Raw genomic sequence first — 22,572 nt, forward strand, 5'->3', positions numbered from 1 at the left:
GTGACTCATGCATAATTCCTAATTTGGGCCGTCAGGTTCTAAACTTTAAGTTGGTTTAATAGGATTCCATTTTCTCGATGTGGAGGAAAATCTACTTATCCTTTACAAGCACATTCATATGAGTTGTTAGATGGTGTCTTGCTCATCAATGATATCAAGTGTGTTGTTAGATGTGGTATCACCAAACAACTACTACACTAATCATGGATACTGAAGTTTCGTCGTTCGAAACTTAGATAGTTACAAATGGATCTGCAATTAAAGTTGAGATGGGGCCGATTTGATGATAAAACATCAACCCAACACAAAGTAATAAGCATCATTTATGCATGAGATACATTTCTTCCGACATTTAATACATGAGATACCATGCTTATGTTCATTCGCGGAATGGTTGGTTCACAATTTGTTAACCTTTTTCGATTTTTTAAAGATACTATCTTCTCAAAAACAAGCAAAGAACCATTTCAACATGTGCATACAGACATTGTATTGTAACCAAAATTCTATTGGAGAGGAGCAGTAAATTTCAGATTAAGGAAAAACATGTCCACGTCTTTTTTGGGATCAGATTAAGGAAAGAATCATCTCAACAAGTCTTCATACCGCTGAGGCCACGGATCGGTGGAGGGAAATAAGAAAAAAATAAATAAAAAGGAAAGAAAAGAAGAAGAAAAAAAAAACGAAACTTTTTTTAAAAAATACAAAAATTATCTACGTCAGAGTCGGTTGTACCATGCAGGACGGCTGACGTTTACGTCAGTGATTTCCGACTAAAATTAGCCGAAATGAATGCATTGGCAAATCGTCGAAAGATTTAGTACTAAATTGATCGAATTGAAAGGTTTATGACTGAATTAGCATTCGTACAATAGATCTACGACTTTTGTGGTAATTTTTCCCAACCTTTCACAGATTATACGAGTATACGTATACCGAATACTCTGATTTGGACACAACCATATATCTAAGTGTTTCCAAGTGAAGACATAGGCAACCACAAATTAACTACTCTTAAATTCCATTAATTCGACCATGGATTAATTATAAAAATTATATTTTAAAAAAAACAGCTTTCAATGGATGAGACGAGCTTCGCTGTAGCACCAAGAACGAAGAAAAAACAAAGAAGGAAAAAAGGGAAAAGAGAATTGGGTGGATCGAAACAATAACGATATATGACCACGTAAAAATATATGACCGGACCACAAAATGAAATTGAAGAGAAGGTAGAGCTAGCTATCCCCACCCGACCTTGATTCTCGTTAATGACAACTTTTAATGATATGACACAACAACATTATTCCAAACATTCTATATCGATATAGTCTTCTTGGTTTCCATGCCTATCAGGATGAATTTCGTCAACCTGGAATCCATAATACATGCCCAATCCGGGTTTGTAGAAACAACCGAAATGGATCATCAACAGCCAAACAAAGGCAAGGAGCTGTCCACCATTGCTCAGCACCTGCACGTGTGCCTCTCCCTTGATATGAGTGGCCGCAAAAGACAGCATCTCCACCCACACTCCGCTTATCACCTCCCACTTCTTTTCCCCGAGCCTTCCCATCTCTTCGGCCAATTTGATCCCCTTGAAAACCGCGGATCTAGGATACTCGGGACCAAGCTGTCTCCCACCATGCTCAAACAGATCCATGCATGCCCTCTCTACATCCTTGGATGCACTAATCATCCGTAATTCCCGCAACGTCTCCGTTAATCTCACTTGGACAATTCCCACAAGAGCGGACACCACATGAGACTGATTAAGCAAAAGATATAACATGTAGTCGGAGAGGATCTTGCTGAATTCCCTTTCGTCATGACTAACTGTGATTTTCTCTCTGTTGTACCACATTTCAGTAGCAAGATGCCAGACTAAAATACTTTCATCATAAGTGGCCTTAGTGACATACGCTGAAAGATTCCCACAATCGATACCCTCGAGTCTCCTCTCGAGAAACAAATTACCTCTTGACTCAAATATCTTCATTACCTCCGTGGGATCATCCGCATTTTGGGCTTTACGTTTCACCTCTTTAAAGATAAAGATCCATAACTTCTTAATAAAGGGATTCTTGGACACGTACTTCATACTCACATTCGGTGAACAACACTCGGTGATTGCATACCCAGCTTGACGGAAACAAGAGATGATCTCCTTTGCCATACGGAGTGGGATACTACAGATATTAGAACAACCGATGATGCCCAAGCACCCATCGCACTTGTACATCTTTCTTGGATCATCCTTTAAATTATCGAGCTTGTGCATCTTTCTCGGACTCTCCTTTAATATCTCAGATATAAGGTTGCAAGCAGAGATGGATTCCGACCACCTTCGAAATATTAATGGTGTATCTATGACCGAGTACGTAACATTGGCGTTTGGCTCTACTACACAAGTGGCAAATCGGGGCTTCCTCAAGTCATAAATGGCAGATACCAAGTTACTGAGAAATGGATGCAGATCACATAAATCTCTGCCGCACCCCTCATGCTTGTTAACAACAGTCCACTGGGAGAAAACAAGCTTGAACAGAGCTATCACATCAAGAGCAATTCCTCCCGACAAAAAGGGAATAAGTAATTTCCAAATCGACTTTGGGGAGTCGATGCTTCTTCAAGCAATTGAACAGGACGAAGGCCATGGCAATGCCAATGAAGGCTATGAAGCAGAAAATGTAGCTCAACTTGCAATGTATTGCCAACGCTTTTGTATAGAGAATCTCATAAATGAAATGGAGTTCAACTGACATCACTCTCAACGCATCCATCGCAGAAATTTTGCAGAAATATTTGCGGTACAATTTGCGTATGTTGCGTGTGAACATGAGATCTCCAATGAAGACCGAAGCTATAGGATAGAGGGGGTAAGAATGCTTCACCACAATACTCTTAACAAGCTTTACTTCTTCTTCATCAGAATATCTATATCTTAGAGCATCGAGTTGTTTACATAATAATACTAAATTGATGAGGTACATGTTAGGAACACAAGGTTGCTTGCTGGTGCACATATGATTGCCCAAATAAAAGCAAGATTGGGAGTCAAGTAGGGTTGAACTTACGCATGAAATGGGGACAACTTTCTTTTTGGGGTTTCGCGATGAGTCTGGCTTTCCTCAGCTACAAAATAGCAAAAGGGGGAAAAAGTAAAGGGCGAAATTGGTTTTGGCTTCTCAACCGCATGAATCTCCACACCAACTTTTGTTTGCATCAGAAATCAGGCTGAGTTTGCATTTTTGTCTGGTTGTGTTAAGGCAGGCGACATCTGTCCGCTTCCTCTTCTCCCGTGTGTTATTTTCTATATGGGATGTTACTGTAATATTCTTCTTTTCTTCTTTGGGAATGTGACCATCCAAAAGGTGAATTTAATTATTCACGAGAAAGAAGAGAAGGAAGAGAAACAGCTTTCAATGAACGAGACGACCTTTGTTGCGTGCACCAACAATGACTTGGGTGGAACAAGAGGGAAGAGTCGAAACCTTGTTCAATGCATTGAGTTTCATCGCGACATCGACTTTCACGACAGGACCAACATGGGAAGTAAGTCCAAAAAGGGTGTCCATGAAACAATCAGAACCTGACACGTGTAGCTTTGGGTAGGCAAAGCCTAAAGGGGAGAGCACGTGTGGCGGCGAGACGGAATAGCAGCCTCAAAATGTTCGAAGTTCAACACATAAATTAAAATTTTCTATTTTGCAGAAAAAGTATAGTGATGGGGACCCACTTTCGTCTATACCCTTAATTGTGATTTTACTGGTAATGACAGGACCACAAGAATGAAATTGAAGAGAAGCTTAGAGCCATCCCCGCCCTACCCTTGATTCTCCTTAATGACAAGTTTATTGATTTGACACAAATAAACATTATTTCCACACGCTATATTATCACTTATTGTTTTTGTCCATGTCTATAGCCTTATCTACCCTGTTGACATGATCGGTAATCAATACAAAAGTAATGTTGCAAGCTAAACTCGCTTTAAATCGAATAGACATGACCGACCAAAGTATACTAGTGGTTTTAGATTCAATATGATTCATTGATTTATTTAATCTGATGATATTAATTCTCCCCCCCCCTCCCCCCCTCCCCTCCGATTATAACCGTTCACACACATGACCTTAGTTCAATTCCTGCATGTTTTGGTAATTATAGAAAAACAAAGTGTAGATAAGCCGATTGACGTTTGTGTAAGTGGATTTGTCCAAACATTCGTTCTTAACACATTATTTTTAAGAAAGAGATGTTAACTCAGCTAAAATTGACCGAAGTGACTGCGTCGAAAAACCATCAAAAGGCTTAGGATTAATTGGCCAAATTAAAAAGTCTAAAACTAAACTCGCCAGTGTGCAATATGCTTAAGATTTTTGGACATTCTTCCACCAAATGGATTATTTGAGTAGTCTTATATTTACCAAATTCAACTTATTTCCCAAAAGTTCTCCGTTAGTTCAAGAGTTGCTCCTATGATTAATTCAATCAAGGTAGAACCATTCAACAATGTGTCATTTTCTGGACATGACCTGTGTTGGGAGCATATATTATCAGCTACCATCAAAGAGATAGATCATGCATCCGAAGAAACAGAAGAAACAAAAGAAAGATCATCTTCTTAATAATCAGAATTGAGAGAGAAAGGAGTCTTCTATCTAAACAAATTTTTGTTTAGTAATTATTGATGCAAAAGAGCTCCGATTATTTTCTTTGTTTACATACAATTTTAAGATCAGTATCACCGTTGACATGACCAAATATACAGCCTCCTTCCAATGACTCGAGCTAAAATTTACCTCTACACATATGAAGTAAAGCTCACGTAATGGGCATCATAGCAAAAACAACGCCCAGGAAGGTTAAATCAACAGGCAAAAAGAATATTACACTATCGACTAAGACTGAAGCTTGTGTAGAAATTAATCCAAAGATCAACGGACCTGACATTTATAAGTCAACCAACCCGCTCTAAAAGACCAGAAGATCGCGGAGCGGCCAACAGTGAGTTTCGGACATCACCTTGTACAGTCTTCAGCAGCATTAGTATCATCTGTCCGACTGCCCAATCTGACAATGTCTTCCACGAGAATCTTCCCATCTAGGATAAGATAGTGATACACATGCCATTATTCACACGATATCAAATAAAAATTTAACCGGCTTCTTGAACTTCATTTCAAAGTGAAAAGACCAAAGTTTAACATTTCAATTGATGTTTGGTCAACCTCTTTCTTCAACACCATTGCCCTATCAATGCCCAATGGAAAACTGCGAGCTAAGCCATAGCAAAAAGGAATCTGACTAGAATTGCATACTCTAAGCATACAATACACACAAGTTTCTTTTAGTAAACTCTAGGGAAACCTTTCACAGATCAATTGTCAAGATGTTACTAAAATAATTTCCAACCGTCTCAAGAGTTGTGCCTTGTTCTTTCTAAAGTTGAAAAAAAAAACATGTCGCAAGAGAAATCTAGATCTAGTAGCTTACCTCTATCTTTAGATAGATTGCTGATTAGTTCTTGTATACCCTCCTTGTCCAGAGTATTTTTCAAATACAAAGCAGCAGCAGCAACTTCCTCAGGTGTCACCTTCCCATCATGATCCCTGCACGAGTGGCACCTTGAACGTGTCAGTGTGTGACATACAGTAGTGAAAACATCTAATGTATCAACTTACACTCTTCAAAACATACCAATAGTGACGTGTATCATACAGTTAATATATTTTCACAGTTTTTCAATATAAAGGCACTATTCTGTTTTAAAAAATTTAATGAGATAGTGAGATGACTTAAAAAGCTGTAACAAAGAGACCCTTATTATTAAACTATTAAATGCAATATCAATGCTGTTCTTTTTTATATGATTAAGCCAGACTCCATTCAAGAGGCACTACTGGGATTCCCACTCCACTTATTGGGAAAAGACTCGGTTATTGTTGTTGTTGTTGGTACCAAAGGGATGGAGACTCTCGACAAAACTCATGCATGAGGCACATTGTCCATTATATCTAACATACCATGTTCTTATAATCATGGTTTAAGAAAAGTTAGTGTTAAAGAACTAAGAGTCCATCCGTCACATTTACAAGAACACTCTCTACAACCTCAAGCACTCTTCTATTCCTTTCACTCTATACTAAAAGTTAAAAAGTAGGGATCACATGTAGTCATTTCCCTTAAGTTGCTCAATCAGGTAACCCAAGCCTTTGCTCCTCCATAGATGTGATCTCTTTGTACTCTCTTCCCGTGATCTTCTCATATCTAATTAAAAGCTCATTTTCCTTTTGCAGATTTCAATAAAACTTTCAAAACTAGATCTCTTCAGGGCTTTTTTTAACGCCTGTGAGTTCCTTTCACTGCACAACGGCAGTATATTCTATCATTATCATACAATTAAAATGAAATACCTCAATTTTCAATCTGACTTCAAATTTTGTCAGACTAAAGTTTGCACAAATGTCCTACCATTTGTTGTTTTGGCACTTGGTCAGGTCAAATGAGTACCCATCTTTCTAAGATGAAATTTTGCTCCAATTTTTTTTTAAACTAGATTTGCCTTCTCTCCTTCTATGATATAAGGCCAATTAGAGCACTTGACAATAGTTTAATTAAGAGATGTTAGTATATAAGATCCAAAAACCCATCTAAGGCACAAAATTCCTATATCTTATAAGTTATGGAGCAATTAAAGTGGTGTAAGCATGTTCAGAACATTACAAACCTATCAAGTAGTCGCCAACGGTCACCAATTACAGCATCAACAGTGTCAATTTCCTTCTCTAGATTCTGAAGCATAGCATCAACCTGAAAGTATGACAATGGTTACAAGAAAATCATGTACCACATGACAGGTGTATGGCAATTCCACTCAAGTAGCCATTTTTGGGGGTATTAATTTTTACCCTGTCTATTAGTGCAGATGAAACTGCATCCTGTTCAGCGACTTCATCCATCTGATCATTTTCCTCTCGTGCAGCCTTATACACCCTCATAGCATCTTTCTCACCATCTGTCTCCTCTTTGTCCACAATGCTATTATAGAGCCCTATCTGAACATATGAAGAAATTCATGCAACATTGTAATGATAGACCAGCTGGATCCTCTACTTGACTTTAGAAATATAGCAAGCAAATCCTCAAGGATCTACCTGAGTAATGCATCAAAATCAAAACAACACCACAGAGAAAATTTCTTATTGCTACATCATGAGTGCTCAGATAACTACTGACCACGTATTATAAACCACTGAAAGCAACATGGTAGTCCAATATTCTTGGCGCAGAAATCTCCAAGTAAAAAGTAAGGGGCAGTGCAAAACAGGAGAAATTATGGAACCGACTGATAAGCATCTTAAGAAAACCTAAAAGAAGGTTGAGCATGTGTACAAAAAAACAAAACTACACTCTTCTCAAAGACAAAAATATGGGCAACTTTCATGCAAATTCTGGTGACAAAAGATCTACCCCGCAGTACAGATATATAACACATCATCCTATGAAGTCTGTCAATGTAGCAAAAAGAGTATAAAAGATGCAGTTTTCCCGGAGGTAAAATCAAGCCATACCTCTTTATTGACGAGCTGCAAGAACTCCTCACGCTCCCTACTCACTGACTGCAAGAGTTGACAGAAGACAGAAAACCAATTCTTGTCATGAACTGAGAGGAAGACTGTCTATAACAATTGGTTTAGAACACAAATCACAGCATTTCAGGCTCTGATCCTTACAGATGCTGAAGCTAAAACAGCCAAAGCCTGACTTATTTCACAGAGGTGCTCGTGCTTCTCTAATGTTCTTGCTATAGCTTGTTTCTGTGCTTCCTCTGCTGTTGGCAGATTAATCTCCTCTAAAGCCACATCTACCCTACCAACTCCAGACTCCTTACTCCTAGTTTGCTCTTCTTCTTCTCTCTCTTCCTCCTCCTGCAGAATAGAAGTTATAACATCTAAATTCATGACAAGCTGCAGGACAATAGAAAACTGCGGCAGATAAACTAAGGGTGCATTTGCTTCGGGAAAAATTTCATGACAAAGGAAAATGCTTTCAAGGAAATTTCAGGAAAATGTTTTTCCCTTTTCAAGTTGGGGAATTCATTTTCCTAACTTTAAGCATGCATATTTTCTTTGACCCTAATTGATTTTCCGTTGACCAATCATTTTCAGCAAACCAAACACGTGAAAGTCCAAAAAATTATTTCACGGAAAATTCTTTCACTCAAACAAACACACCCTAAATGAAATACAAAAGGCAAGGCTTAAACTCAGGGCCTTAATTGCAGAATTAAATAAGTGGACCTCTTCCATTCCACTGCTGAAATTTTTATTGATTACCTTACAATTACAAATACATGACGATTGCGTATAGTGAAATATTTATTAAAAGATGGCGGTCTAGTATTAGAATTTTCCTAAGTACAATGATGGAAAAAAATAATGACAATAATACTAATTATCAGCAAGGTGAACTACAGCAAAAAGTTCTTCGAGTTGCTGTATCACAAAGCATAGAAAAACAAAGGAAAAGAGGAAAACCTTTATCAGTTCTTCTTGCATTGCTAGGTACTCCAATTTCCTTCTCCTTTCAGACACAGAATCTTCAGAAGGTAATGAGGTAACACCAACAGTATCCACAACTTCATCTGGAAGAGAAGAAAGTGTGGCTCCAACAACTTCCTCTAGTTTGAGCCGTCCAGATACAACAAAGGCCCTGCATATGGGATCCCACAAATATAGCTGAACATATTGCATCAAAGGTGAAGAGGAATTAAAGGATCAACAAAGCAATCCGATTAAGTAGTGATATTGTTTAAGCACCACTCAACCAATTAGGGGACAAGTTAAAATACAGCCAGAGCAAGCTTTTACCTGGAAAGGATCAAAAGAGAGGATGGTACAGAGTGATTCAGAGACAAGTCCAACCAATCACGAAGCTGCAGAAAGGACAACTCTTAAACCATCGAAAAAACTACACTGCTATTTGACTGAACTTAATCGACGTTACTAGAAACATTATATTTTTTCCAGTAGTCACAGGCAAGGCGCCATCTATGACCCACTCTGATCAGGAAATCGTGATTCTAAAGCTATTCCAGGAAGAAGGAGATTCTAGGAGACGAGGAATAGACACCTCCAAAAAGGCAAAAAAAAGTAACCAATTTTTCTCCACTCATAACCCCGCAGTTAAAAGGATGAGGCGAGATAACAGAAGCACTAACAAAAACTCCATCTTGCATAGAGATGCTTAATATACTAAAATAGCAAGTGACCAATTGAGTGCAGTTGCCCTAACTTCTGACATATCAGACAATTCAATTGTGGATCACCAAACTCAATAAAGGAAACGACTTTCTATATTTCTGTAAAATATTAACTTATGGATGTAGAGAGAGAGAGAGAGATAAAACCTATTTTTCATAAAGAATATAGGTTGACGACCACACAAGATAAAACCTATGCATGCATAGGTAAGAGGGGAAGGCCGTCTTCCTCAAGAGAACAATAGATTAAGGGGAGAAAAAGAACCTGTTGGCGCATTTCTTCAACAGAACGTAATCCAAGCATGCCTCTTTCCCTACAATCTTCGCGAAGCTCCTCCTCCGAGAGGGACTCCAACCCCTCAGCTTGAATTAGTTTATCATCTTCTTTAATGCTGGAGTCATACCAGAAGAAATGTGAGGTTCAGCCATAAAAAAAATAATCTCCATTTCTAATTTGCGCACAAAGAGCAGTTCTTATCACCAGACAAAAGAACGGAGCATAAATAATTTGATTTAGGAGACTCACATGGCATAACATTCTCAAAGCAAACGAGAATAAAGTAAGATTGATCTGAATTTTTTCAAGAACATTTAAGTTTATAGATGACGAAATATGCTGTTCCGGATTCCAACCGCTTTTGACAAACAAAAATCAATTAATGAAGATCAGTAGAGATATTCAAGAAAAAGTCTGAAATGAGAAGGATCCTGTCCAAAGTTGATAAAGCAAGATGTGCAGCAACCATTACACATAGGACTTTGCTTAATTAAATGTGCCATCATGAGTCCTAAATACATTTACTCGATCTATGTCACAGGCTCTGCACTAGTAAAACATTTTGATCAAATCGGTAGCATTTAAACAGAAGAAGTGTTCAAAGCAGTATGTTTGCTAGTGAGCTTGAAGTTTCTGGGCTAAATATAAACCAAAAACGATAGAAAAATAGTTTAGCTGGCCGATGAAGAGGAGAATGGCCCTGCTTCTTTGCTAGGACGCATATTATTCAACCTGACTGAGTATCTGAGCCATTTCTTGTCAAGTTCAAAGAGAAGATAATTATCCATTGTGGGGCTTCAAATAAATTGATTACTTGTTAAAAGAGACCTAGTTAAACAGACTGTTGAAGCTTAAGTTAAAGAAGATACTGAGTGACAGAAAACTGTAGTTTGCCGCATTTCATCAATATTCACGACACAGACTAGCTGTACTATTCAGTTGCCTATTGCATTGGATCATCACTCAAATAAGGAAAAAGTGATCTATGCCATCCAAGTCTCCATCATTTCTACCAATCAAGCCACAATTAAATTCAATTTGAAAAGAAAAAATCTAGCTCCATACAACCGTGAAGCAGTTTACTATTTGTACAAAGCTCAAGGAGGAACTAACAGGGGAGAAGTCCCAATTAATTAACTCTGTCCTCACAATAGCTAGTTTAGTCCCTAATTTGCTGAAGACGTTAAGACTAAAGGAACCCATCGGCAATAGGTTAGAAAAAGAAATTAGTATGACAATTAGAGTATTTGAAAGATTTACATAAAGAAAAGCGTGTAGATTGCACAAGACGCATATAAAAAACATCAGTCAACTAGTTCATTGAGCAACAAAAGCACCATCAAGAGAAATAATGTACGCATAAAGACTATTTCTAGCATTTCCAACAAAACTAGAATATGAGAATGAACTTTTCCACTATAGCAAAATGAAGAATGTATAACTGATTATCCCTACAAGACTCCCAAGAGGATACTCCAAAAGTCTAAAATACCACCACATTAAAACATGGAAGAAATTTAATTTAGGGACAATATTCCTGACCTCCGAAGCCGCTTACGAAGCATGTAGCGTAAATATGCATCTGTTCCAAATGGGCTGATTCCCATATATTTGCACATGTTTACTAGTCTAGGTCTGAAAGAAGTGAGATGAACCGACAGAAAAAAAAAATGGCATCAGAGCTAATCCAAGCAAAGAGTTCAGAAATAAAGGAGCAAGAGATCAACTCTAAGCAAGGCCTACCTACTGATATTATCTAGAGTAAGCTCATCATTGAATAACTTGGCAAAACTCAAAATTTCTTCATTATTCACTTGGGAACCTGTTCTAACCTGAGTATCAACATATAATGGTCAGATATTAAAATCAGAGGCCAATAACATGAACAAAGGCTTGAGAATTTGTAACTCAACCCTACCCGATTGAGAAACTCATCAAGATCTTCCGCAGTTTGCTTTAATTCACCACTTCTTGAGTTTTGAACTTCTTTAGCCATTTCTTTGACTGTGTCTTGCAGAAACTTGGCATATTCAATTCTCGCATTTAACCTCCGTTTTAGTGCTTCCTGCACATGAATGAGTTTCAATGAAAAAATGAAATCTATTTCAAATCAACAATATCCAAACTAAATATGAATGAGTGCACCATAACTGTGTCAAAATCATCATGTCCATAGGCAACCTACTAAAACTCAATAAAGTGTAAGAAACATGGGCAATATATGCAGCAGGCATTCTCTATTTATATGCAAAGACTATTTGACAGCATATTCCCGCAATATAGCAATTTTATACATTATCATTCACATCAATCATCTTAACACGAATTTAGATGAGCAGGGAAACAAGAAGCACAGCGTAAAGCAGCGTATGATATTTTCAAACAGGGAAAACTCCTTTCTAGCAAAGAAAATTGATGGACATAGTAGCAATAGAAGACGCAAGAGGTACATGCATTGGAAGGTTCCGCATTATGCAGGAATACCCATTTAGGTTCCCAAACAGAAGTGGAATTTTGAAATTGGGAAAATAAGTCAGCCTTTAATAGGTTCTATTTCACCGACAGAAGTTCATATTATATGAAGCCGACTCCTCGAGGAACCTTAATACCAAAGTTTGAACAGAGAAATACAGATGAATAGAACATGAAAAGGGTCAAAGCATTATGTAGGACGGACTGCTTTATATATACCTGCTCTTTCATCTTGTCTTGAAATGTTGAGGGCAACATATTGGGGAACAACTTGAGAAATACCGGCAGCAAAAATTCCATGAATGGAACGATTATGAACACCGCAAAAGGAACTAGCCTAAAAATATCGGCTGTTGTACGGGTTAGCTGCTGCCTCTCCCTTCTTGATAGACTCTTACCATCTGCAAGTTTTAAAAGCAATCTAGAACTAATCCTCACATCTGCCCACAATAACTTCGTCCCCAACCAGTAATGTTGCAATGTCGACACAAATTCTGCTTTCCAATGCAAAAGTTTCTTGGCCCAATCCTCTCTGCCGGAGAAATCACAAATACAGCAAGAAGATGTGAGTAAGAAATTCTGTCTACGGACCAAACTATTTCAAAAACTAGGAAACAGATGCTAACCTGCTCATGGAAGCCACGGCTCTCAAAGCAGGACCGATCCCCAGGAGACTGACCCATACCCTTTGCAGGATGGACTGGGCTGCTCTTTGTGACTCTTGCAACTTTTTAGCTTTTGCTTTTGCTTTGGCAGAACTTAGATCAGCAACAGCTTCATCACAATCTTCTGCAGATGCTTCCTTCCTCCTTTTAGCAACTAAATCTTCATTGCCTTCATCGTCACTACCCAGCTCCTGCTGCTTCGCAGCAGCAGTGGAAGCATGGCAAGTGGAGTGCAACATCCACCTCAGACCCAAGGGATGCATGAGTTCTTGTCGTACATTTCCTCGAACATACCCAGCATTTCCACATATCCCCCCAAAATGTCCAAATCCTTGATTGCTAAGCAGTTTCTCTTTTGCAATCAAGAGAGCCGTGCTATTACTTTTTCTGTCTACATCTGCAGATGGAAGTTCAGCAATGTTGCTGTAACCATGCAGATCTCTGTAGAGAGGAGCATGCTCATGCCCAAGACATTGGAGATATTGAACCGAGCGAACTGAGGAATGCAAGTAATCTGAGATGACGCTCTTCCTCCTGACAAGTGCTCTAGATGCCATCCTCACAGGAAGGTCTCCTCAAGAAGAGAAGTACATCCAATTTCTCACCAAGCGCCCGGTATATCTCAAAAGGGTTACTTTTCATAGAACCACGCTGAGAACAACAACCACGGAGGGAACAATTAGAAGGAGGGCCTTGTCAATTCAGGACACCGCAATCAGGAATAATAAGCACCATGGAAGTAGTACACTGTAGTATGACCACATGTAGACACCTCAACTGTACATATATATCTCACACATAGCAAAACCCACAGACCGGAAGAGTGCCACAGCCCAAGAAGGGAATTCTCAGAACGAACTCGCGTAAAATTTGAAGTCCAGTGCATTTATTTTTTTTAACACCAAAAAAGCACGTTGAATCCGAGAACAAAAACAACAACTTTCGATAGAAACGAAAACCAATGAATCCTCCCCCGACGAACACGTACATATAAACCAAATCAACCTTGTCAAAATCCTTTCCAAAACATGTAAAAAACACAAACACAAAAAGGAAAAAGAAAAACGATCCGCCGCCGCCGCCGCAGCAGCCGCCGCCCCAAGCGAACGAAGACGACCTCGTTGATACGGCATGTCGAAATTAACAGCTCGAGCTTGCCGACCGGCACCACACGCTATCGAGGCGATCGGGGCACGACCAAAACCAACCGGACGGAACGAAGAACGACGGCCCATCGCGCGAATTCCAAGTACAGGATCAAAGGCGCCGCCATTTCCATCGATCACAAGAGCTAAGCTGTCGAAATATAGAAAGAGAGAGAGAGAGAGAGATGTGGAAGGCGATGAAACACACTCACCGGAATCAATTTGGTCGCCAGCGGGAGTGACCGCGAGCGAGAAAGAGAGCTAGCGAGAGCTAGGTCTCTGTCGAAACTTGCGGGAGGAGAAACGGGAGAGAGAGAGAGAGAGGTTTAAAGGAGGGATTAGCAGAGTTATTATACGGTGCATCGGAGGTCCACGAAAATGAAGCTACGGGAGCCGTCCGATCCGGTCAGATCGGTCAAAGACTGAGGAGGGTCAAAGGAGCCCGGGCCGGCGGGTCCCACGGAGATCGTTGACCCATTTGACGCTCGACGGTCCGTCCACGTGTGGGATTCATTTTTCAAGTGCTGTGATTGCGCCGCGTGCTGGAAAGGGGAAAGTATCCTTTTCATCACGTGGGTCCCAGACGAATTCCCCACAAAAGTTTCAACGGCAGAGATTGATTACGAACGATCCTTAGATCCGGTCCAGGCAAAAAATCTCGCGTGCCCCCGCGCGACGACTCGTCGGAGGACGTTACTTGTTGATGCGGAACATCTGTGGTTGTTACTGTTTTGATTCTCGAACAACATTTGGTATATGCCGATTGATTGATATTGAGGACACTTGACGATATGAATTGGTAGCGTGGTTCAATTGCAGAGCAAAAGTTTGCGCCCCTTCGAGTGTTGGGTGATGAGAAGAGAGACAGTGCCAACTTGAACAATTTTAGCCATTTAATATGTCTTTGCTTAATATGGCATTATCTCAAAAGATAACATTAGATGCCGATATGGATAATCAATGCCATCTAACGGCAATAGTGCCCAAATTGGTATTTTCCATCTACAATTTTAACAGAGGCCTCACATTCATCCTTATTTCAAATAAAAAAAATGTTAGAGTATGCGATTATACAAGGGACCAAAATTCAAGCAGTTGCAATGTCATTGCGCCTGGACTTAATCAAGGATCTACATTTTATCTAATCGTGTTCGATCCCATAATTGTTGGATGTCTCGGTAACTTTCGCCTCGTGTGATATACTAGTATGGAAACTACTGAACTATCATAAAAATCTTTCACATATTATACATACACATAATAATGGAGCTGAAAATAGAAGAACAAAAACTAAAGCTTATTACATTTTCGCCCAGAGGTCTCTTACATAGACATTATTACATATTTCCAACGGGGTAGCCCCACAACTGAACGCGAAAATGACTCGAGCATTGTTTGCTTCCTTATCCAGTAGCATAGAGTGCTTCCTCTCATTTCCTACATATAGTTCAAAGAATATGATTTAACTTTGATTGAAGTATTTTGTGCAATAGAAGCCTGATCTCTCCAGAACAAATGATGGCAGTCATGTCGTGTTCCGATGCAACGATGGTCTCGTGCCAGCTTGCCTTATAATAAATTTTTTCACTTGTTGGTATTCTCAATAAGTTTTTGGGTAAATTCCTGCGACTGATCCTGCCAAACATAGGAGTCGGGCACCGTCGCGGCTTGTTTACCTGTATCTTTCAAAACAAAATACTTGGCTGTCGCCCAGTTGCAACGGTCGCAACTACTTAGTTGCAATCGAATGAGTGGCTGTCATCTGTTGTTATACTCACTACATGTACTTTTATCACGCGTCACATGTTCTTACCTTCTTCATTTCCAGACACATCAATACCGCTGTCGCCCTCTCTACCCATCATGCCATTTAGACAAATAAAATCTTAGTAATTGAAGATAAAAAGGACGCGAAGCATACCAAGGAAGCTTGAACGTATCCTTCCACCAGCCCTGCTTGGAACAATTTGCAACTATCTTGTCCAAACGTACAATAATTTCAGAAAAAGTTGGCCTCATGACAGATTTTGGATCCCAGCATTCCTCTATCAACCTGCACATTTCCAAGATATGCCCATGCAACAGCATGCTTGAGAGTTAGCGACCATCAAGAAATCATCTGTGCTCTAGGGAAGAAAAGGTCATGATTATCAGTCATCACAGATCGATCATCATTCCTTACAACGAAAAGTAGCAGTCATAGTTACAGCCCTTTCACTAAATCAAGAGTAAGCGAGGTCAAAAGGAAAAAGAAAGGCAGTACAATCCGACAGCAAAAATATGTCAGCCTCATTTTGTAATGTACTTACTCTTTCAACTCAGGAGGGTAGTATTTAGCTTTGATCTTGAAAGGCGGTCGTTTTCCTTCCAAACATATCATTTTGGCTGCCTCTTCTGGAGAACTGGGAGAGAAAGGCTGAACCCCTTCAATCATCTATGCCAATGTGAAAGCAGGTGGTTAACATTTCAGTGGTGGTGACCGATATTCATCATCATATAAATCTGAAGCAAATGTCAAGCACCATATGCACACATAATTAACTCACTAAATCAAACAAATATCATGCTTGAGTAACAGAGGTGAAAACAAGTTTGTCTGGCAAACCAACAGTGTCAATTTTGGCAAGAATTGTAACAGGGCTCTTGGACATGTTAAACTGAATCGAAGACACTGAACACATGGATGTGTTTGATTTTATCCTGAATAAAAGTCCATTACCTCATAAAGAATGAGACCAAAGGAAAAGGCATCCACACTTCTATCAAATATTTCATCATTATAAACCTCAGGTGCCACATATAAACCTGCATAGGATGGATACCATGAGTAAAGCTTGATGAAGAGTTGCATCGGAATAATTAATCTGATTGCTTAAAATTAGATGATGCCAATTCTATTGAAAGGAGAACTTGGTATGTAGAATGGTAATATAATCACAAGAGGACTAAATTTCTGCCATCCGCGAAAGGACTGCGTTTTGGGGAAAGATGTTGAAAACTGAGAATTTCCAGGAGTTTATCTATCTTGGATCCTATAAGTGAAATTTGTAGCTTGTTTAGCGAGAAGGATATCTTTCCTATCTAGTGTTCACATGGATGTAAAATGATTTTGTGCTTAGGGACTCCTACCAAAGATATTTCGTTCTTTGGACTAAATTTTGACTATTCATGCAAAAGCTCATTGACAACCAAAATTGTATTGCCATGAGGATGCTAGATATTTCAGCACAAAATTTAGTAGCAGCTACATCAATGAAACAATATTTGTTTTCTGTATCAAGCTGTCAATTCTTTCAATTTATCCAATCAAACTTCTAACAATTATACAGAGACCAAAAAGGAAGGCCTGAATTTGTACTTTGCCATTGTTATTTGAGGTTTATATGTCTGAGCACAGTGAAAAAAGATAGAGATCTAATAAGATTAACTTCCAGAACTTTTGACAACTTACGCGACAGTTCAGCTTGAGTCCCAGGGTGTGCAAGTTTTGCTTGATCAGGGGATACTCTTGCCAAACTTATCAAACCAAATCCAGAAATCTTTAACTGACCCCCACTATCCAGCAAGATATTTCTGGCACCTTATCAATATTTCAGATATTAAAGAGATCTGGAAAAACATAATTGATATCCAGTTTGCAATAGTATATTAAATCAGCTCCAGCATTTAGTTGTCTTACTTAGGCTTTAAGTCACAATGGATGATGGGATCTGGTTTACATTCGTGAAGATAATTCATACCCCTGAGATTACGGGATCAACAAAGAAAAGTTTAGAATATGGCAATCAGATACAATGTACTACAATTAAAGAGAAAATTATAATATTGCCAGAAACCTCAAATGCAGATGCTATTAGCTTTAGTGCATGTACCTTGCAATATCAAGAGCAAACCGTAGAGCTTTAGATGGAGAGAGACGCCCTTTCTTCTGAAGATAGCTTCCAAGATCACCCTGAAACACCAATAACAATATGCATTATAGCCATTAGGCAAGAAAGAGAACCGTCCTGACCAAAATAGCTTTCTTGTACTCTTCAAAAAAATTAAAGGAGGGAATTTATGAAATCCATACAAGTACTACTAGGATAAAAAAAGAGAGCAAAAAAAAAAGATTTTGCTGACATTAATAAACAGGCTCCAATTCAAAGTCTCTGATTTTTAAAGGATCAAAACACATGAAGAAAGTTACGGATTAAAGGAATCTACGTCTGAGAACAACCTTTTCCTGCATAGGAGGACATCCATCATTTGAGCGACACAATAGTCTACCATTCCCATGATATAAAAGAGGACTAGTCATAACGGACATTAACCCATGGAATAACTGATTTCCCTGCTCTAGTCGTGAGGATTACCCAAATCTACAAACCTTCTATTTTTTTCAGTTCCAGTGTTTTAGATAAGGACCTCTCCACAGTACCACTTTGAGCGGTCTCCCCAGTCAAGAGAGCCTAAGCAAAAACAAGTTTTGGTTTTCTCTTTGTACTCTTAATAGTATCCCAGATTTAATAACATTACACAACTGTCACCTATCTTAGAACATGGATGCAAGCCGTTCCATTATGAACTTTAGGCAGGAGAAATTTTTTTCTTTCACTCACGACACTCAAGTCCTGACATTCCCTCCCAACTCCTCCAGAACACTAAGGAATTAGAAACACATAAATTAATACAAAGAAGACACGCACAGCCAGCACATGAACAAATGCCCGAACAAACATGAACGCGTGCGCGCGCGCACTTAGAGAGAGAGATACTCACTTTTGGATGGTACTCCAAAACAATCATCAAGGGCATGTTTTGGGTGACAGCTCCAACAAACTGAACCACATTCGGATGTCTCACTTTTTCTAGTAACTCTAACTCGTGCTTGAAAGCATTTCTGCTCATAAAAAAAATATAAAGTTCATTGAAGGCGTTTTCCAGTCACTATGGAATTATATAACATAAGTTTAAGAATGCAATGTGCCTCTAGGCACAGAGAATGATGCTGTAAGTTGTAAAAGTGAATAAACCTCTTGTGAACTATACGGAATTCGGTTACATAAAAAAACGAATCAAGTGAAAAAGGTCCAGCAACGTAGAATCAAGATGTTCTCTATTCTAATATAACGGATTTCCGTGGCTGGGACTAACAATAGTGGCCTTGCGTTCTAAGAGAAGGAAGAGCAGAGATTAGTTTATTAATAAATTTCATTAGATATGACTCCTTTAATTCCTGATAGATGAACAATTTCAATACTAAAGCTTTATGATTTCAAAGCTAGGTCAAGACAATGTCTTCCTGCTCCTATCCAGGTTGTGCCCATTAACATGCAATTCGATGATGCACCAAACAGATGCCCGAAAGACTGCCATGAACTGGGGGAGAAAATGAACCATCTGAATTACCCTTTTAGGCATAATGATCAGATGGCCATAAGCAGATATTAGCTTCGAAAGATATTAATGTGGTAAAACAGTGGAGAAAGGCACAAATAAAGCGACAATGAGGTACTTGCTAGTACATAAGAGGACATTAAAATAGCAAATTCCATTCCAAACAACGTGAACAAATGCATGTCATTTAAGTTTTATGTTATAACAAAGTGCAGACAACAATGTAGGAACTTACATCGTCTCCGCGTCTGAGTAACTGTCCCTATCCAGTATCTTAACAGCCACCTTTGTACCATTCCATTTAGCTACTTGATATGTTCCCTGTTTAAAAGGAAAAACAAAAAACAAGTACATGAATAACCAAAATTTCAACCAACATAAATTCACTTGAGAGATGTCGAGCAGGTTAAGCCTGGTAAAGGTAATACTCAAGTATGCAAAAAGGTCATAGGATTTTCAATAATTTATAGAAGTGAGCACTCAGAACTCAGAACACCATCTCAAATTTATTTTCAATTTGTCCTAACCTAAGATCACTCGGAAGATTACCAATAATCTTAGTCGCATGCATCCACATCATTTTCTAAGCAAGATTAGTATATATAGGTAAATGGACCTGAGCCAGCCAAAATAATAGTGGGAGAAAGTAGACTCATATAATTGCATTGAAAAGCTTCCCAAACCGAGTAAAATACATAAGATTTCTGAAGTTACCTAGGTTACATATCATGGATAGCTCTGGTATCTAAACTAAAACAGGAATGCAGAACATTCCTTTTAAAAATTGTGGAACAATAGTGATAGGGAAATGATAATTTGGGAATGTAGTTTGAATAATACAGGCCTATTTAGTTATACAAAAGTTGATACAGATAAAATAAAATGTCTAATACATAAGCTACAACTAAGTTGCACCTTATGTCGGAATATATTTTTTCAGACAGAAAAATATTAGTACTTAGAATGTATAAAATGAGAGTAACAAGATTATGTAACTTCGACAGAATATGATTCAATTTTACATATCTTCGGCAAATATAACTGATATTTTGAATATAATCAAATGCTCATAGGCTTTTAAGAAATGGAGCTGTTTAAGGTTCACCCAAGATAATTTGGGAATGTAGTTTGAATAAGACAGGCCTATTTAGTTATACAAAAGTTGATACAGATAAAATAAAATGTCTAATACATAAGCTACAACTAAGTTGCACCTTATGTTGGAATATATTTTTTCAGACAGAAAAATATTAGTACTTAGAATGTATAAAATGAGAGTAACAAGATTATGTAACTTCGACAGAATATGATTCAATTTTACGTATCTTCGGCAAATATAACTGATATTTTGAATATAATCAAATGCGCATAGGTTTTTGAGGAATGGAGCCTTTTAAAGGTCACCCATCAACTATGGTGAGCAAGAGAAACATGCCTTTGAAACACCGTCGCCCTTCCGAACCTGAAGTTCCAAAGGATTGAGCTCATATTCTGGAACTTCCCGAGGGTTGGCAACAGTCATGGGTGTCCTTCTTGTTTTCTGGAAACACAGGATAAAGCTCTATGTTAGCATTTTCCGTGGTAGAGACCTCCAGTGATCAAATAGGATAATAGATTAATCATACAGGGACTTTGGCTCCACGAGCTTTCAGAATGTTGTATACTTCCAGATTTCCGTAGTATTTTGCATCAGCAGCTGCCTGTTGAGATGAAAACATCCTCAATTAGGACTTAGCTGGAGACAGATTAGTATAAATCCCAACATAAAAGTTCGACTACATTTAAACCAGCATTATGATAGGCAGTATCTTATTCAAAATTAAGCAAAGAAAGAGCATCTCCCAGTTAATGCTTCGTGTTGGCATATTTCTGTACTGTACAGACAAATCTGTGACATAAAGACTTCCCAAACCATTAATTTCCTCAGCCATATTATCCTTATAGAGTACAAAAAATGCACAGACAAAGTTGAAAAAACGTCATCTTGCTTAGAACCATATGCGTTTTACCTCCCCCTTGAAGCAATAATGAGGCACTTTTCAGTCAATCTTTACATCATCCCAATGGCATCTTTCCATTCACCTCAAAATTATATAGTGAAGGTGAAACATCGGACCACTGCTCTGGCCTCTAGTTTCCGTTTTCAAACGATAACACTTAAGAACGTGCAGTTGACTGGCAAAGTGAAAGATGAAGAATAACGGGATGAATTCTCGCTCGAGTAATAACATGAACAGCCAAACTCGGGAACAAAGCAAACGAAAAGCCAACAGGGAACGGGAAACCATCAACCGAATTAACCAAATAAAGACCACCAAACACAAGCCGAGCTACAGTTCGAGAAGGGGGAATTTACCGTACTCCCCCACCGGTCACGGGCATCAATGTTGGCCCTCCTACTCAGCAGAAGCTTGACAACTTCGACGTGCCCCTCGCACGCCGCGATGTGCAGCCCGGTCCTCCCGTCCAAATCGATGCTGTTCACGTCGATCCCTTCGTTCAGCAGGTCCTCCACCCCCCTCACGTCCCCTCGGCACGCCATGAACAGGAGCTGCATGGTCGAGTCCAGGTTCTCCGGCACCGCGAGCGCGTCGTCCTGGTCGGGGCTCCGCCGTATCGGATCGAGCGACGACTGCCTCCCGAAGCTGAACCTCATGTTGTTCCGCCTCGGGTCCAGCGACGACTGCCGCGTGAATTGCCGGCTGAAGGTCCGCTTCATGGAGCCCGTCGAGAACTGGCGCGATATCCCGCGCTTCAGCTGCGCAGCCAAATCCATTCCCTTTATCCCACCTCCTCCTTCCTCCAATCCCAAACTCTACTCCTTCAATTCCAACCCCAGATTTCGCCTCCAAACAAAAAGAAGAAAAAGGTTCCCTCGAATCGATTAACGACCAGGAATCATCGGGAACACCTCGATTCCGCACGAAACGCACCGCCTAGCGAATCGCGCGACGCATGACGAACCCGGCGTGCATCCGGAAGGCGGGAATCCCGGAGGAAGAGCGAAGAGGAGCCCCGGCGACCGGGAAACCCGGCAATGGCGCGCGGGCCGACCGGCACCGCACCGCACCGAACCGAACCGGCGGCAGCGGAGGCGGGCGCGGGGGGACGGAATCGGAATGGGGGGGAGGAGGAGGGGAGCTCGACGAATCGAGAGCTAGGAGAAGGCTCTCGACATCGAGCGAAAGAGGGAAGCGAGAGCAGGGAGAATCCCCTCAGGTCATTTGCCGATTCGCATTCAAAGAATGGAGGAAGAAGAAGCGAGAGCCAGAGACGAGACGAAGATGGTGGGAGAGGGAGGGAGGGATCGGAGCGAGAAGCATGGAGATGGAGAGAGAAAGAAGAGAGAGAGAATGGCCGCCACAGAGA

The 22,572-nt window shown here is 39.7% G+C and overlaps 2 protein-coding genes and 1 pseudogene across 2 annotated transcripts; all 3 read right to left on the reverse strand.

The window, feature by feature from the left end:
- Positions 1-1,300: 1,300 nt before the first annotated feature.
- On the reverse strand, positions 1,301-2,990 carry LOC130135713 (uncharacterized; annotated as a pseudogene).
- A 1,665-nt stretch (positions 2,991-4,655) lies between these two features.
- Positions 4,656-14,131, reverse strand: LOC115689725 (uncharacterized). Its single transcript, XM_030615868.2, has 15 exons — positions 14,037-14,131; positions 12,641-13,330; positions 12,234-12,546; positions 11,461-11,607; positions 11,286-11,374; positions 11,085-11,177; positions 9,531-9,657; positions 8,874-8,938; positions 8,541-8,715; positions 7,737-7,931; positions 7,575-7,622; positions 6,912-7,058; positions 6,731-6,813; positions 5,497-5,612; positions 4,656-5,104 (listed from the first exon to the last, which is right to left on the reverse strand). The coding sequence occupies exons 2-15, from the start codon at positions 13,234-13,236 to the stop codon at positions 5,022-5,024; spliced, it is 2,277 nt and encodes a 758-aa protein (XP_030471728.2). The 5' UTR covers positions 13,237-13,330; positions 14,037-14,131; the 3' UTR covers positions 4,656-5,021.
- Positions 14,132-14,858: 727 nt separating this feature from the next.
- Positions 14,859-22,065, reverse strand: LOC130135793 (integrin-linked protein kinase 1-like). The gene is made up of 12 exons (XM_056305555.1): positions 21,560-22,065; positions 20,829-20,903; positions 20,639-20,743; positions 19,439-19,524; positions 18,586-18,706; positions 17,697-17,776; positions 17,504-17,566; positions 17,276-17,397; positions 16,544-16,629; positions 16,134-16,258; positions 15,746-15,877; positions 14,859-15,261 (listed from the first exon to the last, which is right to left on the reverse strand). The coding sequence occupies exons 1-12, from the start codon at positions 21,977-21,979 to the stop codon at positions 15,255-15,257; spliced, it is 1,422 nt and encodes a 473-aa protein (XP_056161530.1). The 5' UTR covers positions 21,980-22,065; the 3' UTR covers positions 14,859-15,254.
- Positions 22,066-22,572: the final 507 nt, after the last annotated feature.

The sequence above is a fragment of the Syzygium oleosum genome, unplaced genomic scaffold (genome assembly GCF_021117445.2).
Source record: "Syzygium oleosum isolate NSW1041296 unplaced genomic scaffold, Sole_v2.1 Sole_v2.37, whole genome shotgun sequence".
Lineage (NCBI taxonomy): Eukaryota > Viridiplantae > Streptophyta > Magnoliopsida > Myrtales > Myrtaceae > Syzygium > Syzygium oleosum.

What these genes read in the sequence shown, in the direction of transcription:
- LOC115689725 (XM_030615868.2), bottom strand. Translation starts at nt 13,236, where the DNA reads ATGGCATCTAGAGCACTTGTCAGGAGGAAGAGCGTCATCTCAGATTAC. An exon ending in GCCGTGGCTTCCATGAGCAG is followed by an intron (nt 12,547 to 12,640) that starts GTTAGCATCTGT and finishes TTTCTCCGGCAG; the next exon opens with AGAGGATTGGGCCAAGAAAC. An exon ending in TTGATGAGTTTCTCAATCGG is followed by an intron (nt 11,375 to 11,460) that starts GTAGGGTTGAGT and finishes GTTGATACTCAG; the next exon opens with GTTAGAACAGGTTCCCAAGT.
- LOC130135793 (XM_056305555.1), bottom strand. Translation starts at nt 21,979, where the DNA reads ATGGATTTGGCTGCGCAGCTGAAGCGCGGGATATCGCGCCAGTTCTCG. An exon ending in CATTGTGACTTAAAGCCTAA is followed by an intron (nt 17,398 to 17,503) that starts GTAAGACAACTA and finishes ATAAGGTGCCAG; the next exon opens with AAATATCTTGCTGGATAGTG. An exon ending in TTGGTCTCATTCTTTATGAG is followed by an intron (nt 16,259 to 16,543) that starts GTAATGGACTTT and finishes ACATTGGCATAG; the next exon opens with ATGATTGAAGGGGTTCAGCC.